Source organism: Tursiops truncatus, chromosome 20 (assembly GCF_011762595.2).
Source record: "Tursiops truncatus isolate mTurTru1 chromosome 20, mTurTru1.mat.Y, whole genome shotgun sequence".
Classification (NCBI taxonomy): Eukaryota; Metazoa; Chordata; class Mammalia; order Artiodactyla; family Delphinidae; genus Tursiops; species Tursiops truncatus.
This window is the reverse complement of record NC_047053.1, coordinates 51,759,584-51,770,294: the sequence shown is the minus strand read 5'-3', so window position 1 is coordinate 51,770,294 and position 10,711 is coordinate 51,759,584. Positions and strand designations below refer to the sequence as shown.

At 59.6% G+C, this 10,711-nt stretch overlaps 1 protein-coding gene and 1 long non-coding RNA gene across 2 annotated transcripts; both read right to left on the bottom strand.

Annotated features, from left to right (window-relative positions):
- Window positions 1–4,309: 4,309 nt before the first annotated feature.
- LOC141275654 (uncharacterized) lies at window positions 4,310–6,992 on the bottom strand. Its single transcript, XR_002177019.3, has 2 exons — window positions 6,645–6,992; window positions 4,310–6,047 (listed from the first exon to the last, which is right to left on the bottom strand). It is a non-coding gene; the product is annotated as an uncharacterized lncRNA (long non-coding RNA).
- Window positions 6,993–7,001: 9 nt separating this feature from the next.
- On the bottom strand, window positions 7,002–10,683 carry USH1G (USH1 protein network component sans). The gene is made up of 2 exons (XM_004328877.4): window positions 10,468–10,683; window positions 7,002–8,223 (listed from the first exon to the last, which is right to left on the bottom strand). Exons 1-2 carry the CDS (start codon window positions 10,629–10,631, stop codon window positions 7,002–7,004), a joined length of 1,386 nt encoding a protein of 461 aa, XP_004328925.1. The 5' UTR covers window positions 10,632–10,683.
- Between the last annotated feature and the right edge of the window lie 28 nt (window positions 10,684–10,711).

The following is a 10,711-nucleotide window of genomic DNA, read 5'->3' as shown; positions in this document are numbered from 1 at the left end:
GACTTGTCAGAAGTTTCCCCACCTCGGGCTCCAAATCCCATAGGAGTTAAGTCATCCAGCGATAGAAACCCAGGGAGGGCTCACTGCCCTCAACCTTCCTGGAGGAAATGGGGTGATGAGAAGCAGCCAGTCCAGGGTCAGACAGACGACGAGTCAGGCCCTGTTTGTGCTCTTACTGGCTCTGTGACCTGAGCAACGACGTGGTGGCTTGGAGTCTCGGTTTTCTCCTCTGTCAGGTGGGTTTAATAATCCCCTGTCATTATTAAATGAGGCTGTCATGAGGATTCACCAAAATCACAGATGTCAAGTGCTGGCATACAGCAGGCGCTCAGTAAATGCCCTCCATCGTGATGAGACACGGCACAGCGGGAGCCAGCCTGACTAGGTGTGAGACAGCTTGGTTACAAATTCGGGGGTCCCCACAACCCACCACCTCAGGTTCGATAATTTGCTAGAACAGCTCACGGAGCTCAGAAAAGCACTTTCCTTACATTTCCTGGTTTATTGTAAAGGTTATGCGTGAACAGCCAGATCGAGATATGTAGGGTACAGGAAGGTCCCAAGTGCAGGAACCTCTGTACCCAACTCCACGTGGAGTCGGCATGTGGATGCGTTCACCAACTCAGAAGCTCTCCGAACCCTGTCGTTTAGGGATTTTTATGGAAGCTTCATCACAATCAATTATTAACTCAACCTCCAGCCCCTCTCCCCCACCCCACAAAGGATGGGGGGTGGCCTGGTCTTTCTGGTGACCAGCCCCCATCCTGAAGCCGTCAAAGAGCCCACCCAGAGTCACTCCATTAGAACAAAAGATGCTCCTGTCATCCCAGGAAATTCCAAGGAATTTAGGAGCTCTGTGTCAGGAGCCAGGAGCAGAGACCAGTTATCTATTTCTGATTATGTCACAGACACCAAGAGAGACTGAGGCCTGGGGAGATGAGATAATAGAAAGAGGGGGAGAGAGGGGGACACCAGGAGTCCCAGTGTCACAGGGAGAAATGGGACCAAGAGACAAGAAGACAAAAAGAAAGCAGACAGACTCTCTGGGAGGGAATACTTCTGCAGGCCTGCCCCCCATCTCGGCAGGCTTGAGACACAAAGCTTTTACCCTCCCACACTGTCCCCCAGTATCCTGTCCGGTGGCCCCATGACCCGACCTGCCCTCTCTCAGCCCAGCTCCCCCCAGGGCAGGTGAGCGCTGTGTCTCAGACCATGTGCTTGGGCTGCTGAATCTGCCAGCATGTCCCCAGCCCACCTCAGGCTGAGTCTGGCACCTGCTCAGGACCAGGCATGCCCAGGTCAAGGGGACCCAAGATCAAGGACAACCCCCACCAAAGGGTACAGTACGAGTGCTTGGGGGCCTACAGCACCGCGGTCAGGCCCATAGGTTTCAGTATCACGGACATTTGTCCTTGAGGCCTAGGTCACCACCTAATAGCTCTGTGACTTTGGGCAAGTCATATCACCGCTCTGACCCTCTGTTTTCCCACCTGTAAAAGGGGATAATAATCACAATATGTTCCTTGTTTTATAGGGTTGTGATTTTACTGTGAGGGGTGAATGTATATAAAGTGCTTAACATAAGCACCTGACACCTTACAAGCTCTCAACAATTGATAGTATTGTTGAGAGGGTGACAGAAGGGACAAAGGTCAGGGATCCTGAACTTTTCTTAATTTACTGGGACCTTGGGCACATCAGAAAACCTTTCTGATACTCAATATCTTCACCTATGAAGGCTAAAAACCCCTCACTTGCCTTGGTCAAGTTCAGACAGTTGCATGAGGTGGGCCCAGGCCAGTGGGCATGCGACTCCCCCTCCGTAAAAGACACCCAGTTCCTTGGGCACCTCAGGAACAGCTCTGGCTCCTCCCTGGGTCCTTCCACTAGATGGTGGCTAGCTGACTATTTCTTAACCGCTGGCTGGATTGTCAACACCCCCTGCTGGTCAGATGAGGATGCCCACAGAGCCGTCTCCAGGAGCTAGTGTGATTGGTGCGGGGTTCACTCTTATATAGGGGTCAGAAAAGCAGGACTGCTCCCTGGAACTGCCTAGGACTCACCTACCGGGTGGCTGGGACCACAGATGCAAGGAGTGCCCCAGGGGCCTGTTTCAGACCACCAATAACTGTGATCATTAGTAACTGATGTGCCGTAAATATCGGGCAGCACGTTAAGCGCTTTCCGTGCTCATCATTTCACCCTCCTAATGACCTGCGGGGTTAACACTTATTGATACATTATAATAAACTGTAATACGTCTTTTGCAGATGAGGAAACAGACTCCGAGAGACTGGGTAACTTGCCCAAGGCAACACAACTAAAGAGGGGCAGAGCCAGTTTTGCTGCCCAGATCAGGCTGTCTCCTGAGCATGGCCACCTCCCGTACAACCCAGGCTTGTCTCAGAGAAGGTGCTGGGAGGACAGGGGTATGGTGCTGTCCAGGACTGGTCTAACTTGGGGACAGGAGGCAGCTGGCACCATGGGAAGCATCATGAGACCTAGTGTCACTTCGCTCACTTGACTGCTCTGTTGCCATGTGGCCCCGGTTACTTCATCTGTAAAATGAGAAGTCTGTGGGACTTCCCCGGCGGTCCAGTGGTTAAGACTCCGCGCTTCCACAGCAGGGGGCAGGAGTTCGATCCCTGGCCGGGGAACTAAGATCCCGTATGCTGCCCAGAGCAGCCAAAAAACAAAAGAGAGAGAGAGAGAGAAGTCTGTGCCACATACCCCGGAGGTCCTTCCTGCCTCTGATTCATTTCACCACTCCCACCTCCATCAAATCGGTAATCTCACTGATGATGTAACTTCACAGCAGTCTAACTAATGCTTCTTAACCTGGGGTCCCCGGACCTCTCCGCACTTCAGGAGCTGTCTGGAATTACGAGGAAAGTGGTACGTGAGTGTATACGTATTTCAACATGCATTTTCCCAGGGCAAGTGTCCATATTGGCACCAGATTCTAATCCCCAAAAGCGAAGAATCATTCATTATTCTAGCTTTTTAGAATTTCCCTAACCTCCATCTAAATTTTTAGGGGGACAAGTAGAGAAAGCTGAGTCCCTACCGTGTAAAGTTCTTCCCTTCACTGTGTTTAAAGTACCCTCAGGCTTCCTGGAGCCACCCCTGCTCCTGCACCCCAGTCTTCTACCCTCCAGCCACACTGACCCATGGAAGCTCCAGCCCCCACTGCTTCCGGTTAGTCTCTGCCTCCACGCTGAGGTTCCGACCTCCTCTATCTTGTCTTTGCGAGTCCTCACCCCCATGTCCTTCCCTGAACCAGCGGCGCCAGGAGGCTGGTCTTTCGTGAGGTAGGTGCAGTGACCAGGACGGCCAGTAGGGGTCGCAGGGCGGAGGAACCACGAGGAGCGTCCGAGGGCAGGATCTCGCGTCTTTATCGGCCCCTTTGGCAGCCTGGAGGTGAGGAAAGCATGGCAGCAGTCAGGAGGCCTGTGTTCTGGGTCTGGACTTTCCCCTCCACAGGGCTCAGGTTTTCCATCTGTAAAGTGGAGGGAGGTGGCCTAGAATCACTAGACGGTTGCCGGGCAATCTTGCTGCACCAACGTCCTGTGGACATTTCTGATGATGCTGGAGGGAAGAGGCTGTCTTGAAGTGCCCTTGGCAGAAGCACTTGGCCCAGCAGCCTTAGCGAATGAAACAAAATGACTCCAGTGCCCCTTCCCAGACTTGACTAAGAAAACAAGAGCCCATTGTCCTGCAGCTTAAGGGGACGCCTTACCCCTGGGAGAAAGGACGGCTCTAAATAGGGCTGCCACATGAGCTGCCTGGGGTGATGAGGGAAATGGAGACCCCACTGGAGGCCTCCCAGGGGTGGGCTGGGGCCTTGAGATGGGGGTTCATGGGACCTTGGTGATAGGTGACAGCCTCCTCGTGTACAGCGTCTGCCCATGTCTGGAGAAGCTCAGGGGGACCTGGTGGGAAGGCAGGAAGTGTTGACCTGCCCTCAGCAGCTGCAGCGGACAGGCCTGGACCATCCTCCTGACTCAGCTGCTGGGGGGGGTCTCCTGTCCCAGTTCTTCTGAACCCTCCGTCTCCATCAGCTCTAAATTCTGGGTCCAGAGAGAGAGCAAGGTGAAGACTCAAGGATGACGGAGGGCCCTGCAGAGATGCATGGGGTGGGGGAGTGCCCTACCATCTACCCCAGGACCCCCTCCAAGGAAGAGGACCAAGTCCTCATAGGCACAAAAAGACCCTCTTCCTCTCCCACCTCCAACCTCTTGCTTTTTTCACCCTACCCGTCTCCCACCCCCAAATGATTAAAACAAGACACAGGCATGACAAGGATGGAGAAGGTTCTCTACAAAAATTATAATGAGCCTGAGGGAGGGGTACTTTGTACAGTGGTGGGAATCTGGGAGCCCGCCCCACCCCAGCACTGAGAGAACAGGGAGGGGGCTGAGGCCGTACACGGACAGGGAACAGGAGAGAAAGGGCAGCACCTGGGGCTCCAGGAAAGTCAAGTCGGCACTTGGGGGTGGCCCCAGGCCCAGAGAACGGGGAGCAGGACTGCAGTGGGCTCAGAGTGGCAGTGGCAGGCGACCAGGCCTTCAGTGTGGGAACAGGGACCACCTCCATCACGCCCCCAGCTCTGAGCAGGTGTGTGCCCGGGGACCCACGCTCAGAGAGACACACCAGAGGGAGGCCTGTGGCGTTTTGGGGGGGTTCTCTGTCCCCTGCACCAGCCAAGGGGCCCAGGAAGGAGCTGGGGGCTGTGGCAATGCTCCCGGTAGGAGTTGCTTCCTAAGCTGAAGGTCAGGGACGGGGGCACCATTGTTGACAGAGGAGGAAGGGCACATCTGCATGCGGTGTATATGTGCACACCGTGGGGGCTCCTGAGTGACCCTCCCACATCCGTGACCTTGGTCTGAGGACCCTCTGAGTCTGGCCTTTCCCCTGGTCTCACCAGCATCACAGAGCAGGGACCCGTGCAGAACTCTCCCCTACCCGCTACCCATGCAGAATCAGGCAGCCACCCAGCTGCTTCCAGACCCTTTGCCCGGAGCCCTGGGAACCTGGGGGCAATCAGCAGTTTAGACTGTCCACATCCTCAGGCTCCCGTGTCCACATGGCGGGACTCGCCCACGTGAGGCTGAACACCCAGCCACAACAAGTCTCTGCCTGGTTTGGGCCTGGGAGACTCTGAGCCAGTTGGCAGATGCCTCTCCCCAGCCCAGAGATGCCCGCCGAGCCTCGAGGCCATAATACTGTAGCCAGTCGCTCTAGCACCTTGGATCTATTGCCCTGACCCTCTGGGGTCCCTGGGGTTGGGGGCACCGGGCTGCACAACCAAGGAGAGAGTGAGTGGAGAAGGACAGGGCGGGGAGGGTGGAGTCAGGCTGGGCCCCACCCCGGGGTAGGCTGGAAGGGCACCGGTCACCCCCACCCCAGCCCAGCCTGGCGCTCCAACTCCCCAGCATGGCCAGTGGGAGAAGGAGAAGGGGACCGGCCGTGCTTGGGGCGGGGTGGGGACTAAAGCTGGGGCGTTTGGCTGAAGAGTCTAGCGGGGAACCTCCTCTCTGGGGTGTACAGGGGGAGGGGAGGCAGCCCAAACTCTTCCTGCACAAAAATGTAGGAGGAGAGTCTCCAGACTGAGCAGACCACAGGACCCGTAGAGGAGGGGTGGGGACAGACAACGGCCCCGGGGCAAGCCATGCCCACTCGCACCACACGCTCCCATCCAGCTCTGACAGGCTGATCATCTAGTGGCCCCCGCCCTGGCACTGGGGCTGGCCTTCCACGAATGCACACGTGCATGCTTTAGAGCCACTCAGAGAGAGGTGGCTTAGGGGCCTCGGGACCCCTCAGAATTGATGTTCTGAGTCACTCTCTTGGCCTTCCAGGTGCCTCCAGGCCATACCCTCTGCGGCAGAGTGGGGACAGGCTTTCAAGGGAGATGACCGCATGGTCCTTGCTCCCGGGAAGCGGCTGGGGAGCTGCAGGGCTGGCAACTGTGAGGACCTCGTGGTCCCACCGTGGGTGTGGCAACTTGCAACTCTTTTTGGTATGGGGATAGGAGCCCCTGTTATCTGTGGAGAGAGAGACAGAAACAGACCTCAGATAAGGGCCTTCGCACACAGCATTTTAAGTCAGGACCAAATATTCTGACCACTTACCCTCTCCAGGCAGACCGATGATCAGGGATGGGGACGCCGGCCCCAAACTCTAAACCAGACTTCCTCCCAAACCCACCCCTGCCCAGCCATGCAGGGTAAAGGCCATAGATACCAAAAGGGGGCGGCCGTGTTTGCTGGGCTCGTGGGATGCCAGGATGCAGAGTCAGGGCAGGGATGGGCCAACAGCGTTGCCAGTTTGACAGCAGCCTTGGGCTCCCCATGATGGCTTTTTGAACGTGACAGCTCTGCCCTCAAGGCCACTGTTGGCCCTGTTGAGAGTATCTGCTCGTTTCTGGTTACAAGGTTCAGGGACCAGTAGGTAAGACATCTGTCTTGAGGGCCTGGGCATTTGGTGAGATGACCGGCTGCCACATCCTCCACCCCACGGGAGTCACCTTGCCCTCCCTAGCTCTAGAGCCTCACAGACCAGGGATCAGGCCCAGCTCTGCACTGAGCGGCGGCAGGACCATGGGTGAGCTACTCGAAGCCTCTGAACCTCCACTTGCTCACCTGTAAAATGGGGGTGATACAGCCCCTGCACATGAGAGGACTTGTGCAAGGGCAACTCCAGTACCCAGGCGATGGGAGGGCTCAAAACGTCCCGGCCGTGGTTACTATGACTACTGGGTCTCATCCATACGAAGACACCCATTTTCCTGCGTTCTGACTTCTTCAAAATTGAGGTGCATTTGACACCAGCAAAGGACACAGGCAGCTTCTTTTTCCGAATTGGGGGTGAATACGCGGGGCCTCTTGGAATTGACGGCGACCTAGTTATTATCCCCCACCCGAAAAGGCAGACAGATCCACGCCCACCCCAGGGCCTTCCAAGCCCTATCTTCCCATCCCCACCGAGGCTCTGGGCACTCACAACTCTGTGTCCTCCAGGGCCGGCGGGCGCTCCAGCGCCTGCCTCCGCCTCCGCACGGCCCCCATGATCTTCTTGCGGGGTCCCAGGGGGACGTTGATGCTGCGGAGGTCGAGGTCCGAGCACAGCATGAGTGCCTCGAGGTCGATCTTCTCCTGCCGCAGGATGGTGGTGAAGGCCTCCATGTGCAGGGAGGCCAGGAACGTCTCCAGCGGGCTCGTCTCGGGCTCCAGGTCTTCATCCAGGCCCAAGTCCAGCTCGTCCCAGGGCAGCTCCTCCCCGCAGCTGCGGTCCTGCAGGCTGTTGGCACTGCCCAGGCTGTCGTCGTCGAGGCTGGGGGAGCTCTGAAGCCGACCCCGCGGCGTGCCCGCGCCGTCCAGCGCCGCGTCCTCGCGGCCCAGGCCGTGCAGCCCGCTGCTCAGGTAGTTCCTGCGGAACACCATGGTGCCCAGGCCCGGGCGGGTAAACAGGGAGTCGTGGCCTGAGTCGGTGCTGACCTCCGAGCGCGCAGGCTCGGCCGCCAGTGTGGCACGGGAGACGCTGTCCTCGTCGGAGAGGAACATGTCCCTGAGCGGGGCGCGGCCCCACTCCTTGGGGTTGGCGTAGGTGCCCTGGCGCACAAACATCACGTCACTGCCCAGCTGCAGGCCCGAGAGCGAGCGCACGCTCTTGCGGCCGTCCTCGGAGATCTTGAAGGTGCCTTCGCCGCCCTGCTTGCGCCGCTCCAGCTTCTTCTGGATCTTGGTCTTGCCCTTGGCGGTGCCGTGCAGCGTGGCCTGAGAGTAGGGCAGGTGGCTGCCGAGCGCCAGATGATGCAGCCGGCGGCTCAGGGTGCTGGACGTGATGCTGGAGAAGCTGAGTGTGTCCGAGCGCTCGGCCAGCTCGCGCCGGTAACGCCGTTCCATGCGCTCGTGGTGCTTGCGCTGCATCTTGGCGCACTCGCGGATGCGCCGCTCCGCCTCGCGGAAGGCCTTGTCCTTCAGCTTGCCCACCAGCTTGGGGTTGAGGCTGCTCTGCTTGGCCGCGATGGAGTCCAGGTAGCGCACGCATTCCATGTGGCCCTTCATGGCGGCCATGTCCAGCGGCGTGTGGTAATCGTTGTCCAGGCACCAGATGTTGGCCCCGAAGGACACCAGGAAGGAGAGGCAGTGCAGGTGGCCATTGGAAGCTGCCAGGTGCAAGGGCGTGTTGCCCCAGATGTCACACTTGTCCGGGTCACCCCTGCAGGGAGGACACGCGGGGAGGGGTGACGAGCCATCGCAAGGTCAGGCAGGCAGTCGGCAGCGGCTGCCGGTGGGGGGAGCGCCCAGCCTGGATGAGCTTCCCCACAGGCACACCAGAGGGACTCGACGGCCTGAGACCTCTCCTCTGACTCCGGGAGACACGCCGCCAGGAGCCACCGGGCGCAGCTCGAGCGAGCCCAGGGTTAAAGATGGCTCCAGGCTCGCAGTGGGTGGGGCGACAAAGAAGGCGGGGCCGGGGCGGGGCCTTCCCCAAGAGAACTGAGGGCTGGGAATCTCAGGGGATAAATATTTAATGCCCAGAGAGAAAGGAGTGAATTATTCATGGGGCCCGGCGGGGAGCTGGCCCAGAGAGGTGGTGGGCCAGGGCCGAGTCTGGGTCTCTAGGCAGGCACGGCGGTGAGTGGGGCTGCCAGTGCAGGAGTGACCGAAAAAGAGGACGAGAGGGTCGTGTGTGCTGGGCCTGAGCCCTGGGGGAGTGTGTGAGGGTGCGTGCCTGCGTGTCGCCGGGCACGGCCACGTCTGCAGGGAGCAGGGCCAGGCCTGGCAAGGCCGCGTGTGAGAGCAGGTGTCGGGTCTTGGCCTGGGCCAGGAGGGGAGCATGGGGGCAGCCAGGACTGGAGGGGAGGGGAAGGGCAGCCTGCAGCCTGGGCCCAGCTGCCCTCCCCTCCCGGGGCGGCCCCATCTTCGGGAGCGCTGTGAGGCGGCTGGCTCGGGCAGGTCCAAGGGACCCACGCAGCCCCCTCCAACACCCTCCGCGCCAGACTGTGCCCCCCTTGGGCACCCTCTCCCTGGCTCCTCCAAGCTTGCGCCTCCCTCAGGGACCTAGCTCAGGCCCTCTGCCCCACTCTAATGAGGGGGCCACCCCGCAGGGCTGAAGGAAGAATCACTTCATTGTCTCAGCAGCTCCTGCCCACACTCCCCAGTCCCCAACCCCCCGCATTCCCCTCCCCACTTCCCTCACTGGTCTTCAAGTCCTTCTAGACAGGAGCTACTGGGCATCTGGCCCACACCCCATCAAGCACCAGCCCTCACCCTCTGTAGGAGCTGGGGGGGTTGGTGCACCAAGGGGGGCCCCCCAGTCCCCTCCTCCCACGAATCTCTCCGGGGGGGGAGCAGAATGGCAGATCACTGTGCGCCCTCTTCGCATGGACAGGGGCCAGGCTCCGCGTCTCGGGGCATGGTTCAGCTGCCTGATCTCAGGGGCTGCTTCCACCTGTTGCTGGGCCCGGGGAGCAGCTGTGGAGGGAGGGCAAAGGCGGGTTCCCCACCTACCCCACGCTCAAACCACAGGCCAGCTCCTGGCGCCAGGCCAGCCGGGCCCCTTTCCCTCCACCAGGATTTCCCAGGGCCTGAGATGTTCATGTTAACCCTCCTGGGGCACCTCGTACATCCCTCTTCCTTGTCCAGGCCTCCCTGGTCCCCAGGTCAACCTGACTTCTCTTTATTAAACCGCTGGGGCTGGCAAGTTGTCCACAGGGTCATTCAGCCGTAGGGAGCCCATGTCAGTGGCCCTGGACGCCACATTCCTCAACTGCTACTTCCTAACCCCTTCCCTGGCCCTGACACCTGGATTCAATGCCCACTCCTCCCCGCAGACAACTCCAAAGGGAGGGTGATGGAGCCCGTGGTGGGGGAGGGGCACAGAGGGAGTTCATGGGGTGGCTGAACCGAGTGACATTTGGCGCTGTGGACAGTGCCCACAAGTCTCAGGGACGAGCAGGGAGAGAGCTGTGTGGAATCCAGTGTGTGGGGAGGTGTGGGCGCCGGCTGGACCCCTTGGACCACAGGCTGGGGGTGGGCAGTGAAGAGCTTCTCCTTTCCCAGCCCCCCTTCCGGCCCCTCTGAGGCTTCTGCTCTTTCTCTCCCAGTCTCACTATGCCCTTCACTCTTGCTTCCTTGTGCTACCCACCCAGGAGATCCCTCCCACCTTCTCCTCACTCTGAAGCCCCTCCCACAACCATGGACCCCCAAGTCCCAGTCCCTCTCCTCCTAGCCCCGCATCCAGGTCACAAATGTCACAGGCCTCAGTTTGTTTCCTCCTCCCACGACTGTCAATCTCCAAGGTTCCACCTTAGGGTCTGTCCTAAGGAAGAGGGTGGCACAGCGGAGGTGGGGGGGGAGATGCTATGGAGTTGAGAGGGGGTGTCTCAGGGGCCTAGAGCGGCCCTGAGACTCTCAGTCCTCCCCGGCGGGGCTTGGGCGGGGACAGTAGGATACTCACCCTCGACTCACGATGAGGCGCAGTGACTCCAGGTTGCCGTGGTAAGCAGCCCAGAGGGTGGGGGTCATGCCATCCTCGTCGGGCGCGTTCAGCTCCTTCCTGGTGGCCTCCTTGAGAAGTTCCAGGTAGCCGTCCCGAGCCGCCCGGTGGTACTGGTCGTTCATGGCGCCTGACTTGGACGGGACGGGCAGGGGACACGGGGAAATGCCCCCCGCGGGGGAGGGCGGCGGGGTTAGAGCTGAGG

What these genes read in the sequence shown, in the direction of transcription:
- USH1G (XM_004328877.4), bottom strand. Translation starts at nt 10,631, where the DNA reads ATGAACGACCAGTACCACCGGGCGGCTCGGGACGGCTACCTGGAACTT. An exon ending in CGCCTCATCGTGAGTCGAGG is followed by an intron (nt 8,224 to 10,467) that starts GTGAGTATCCTA and finishes TCCTCCCTGCAG; the next exon opens with GGGTGACCCGGACAAGTGTG.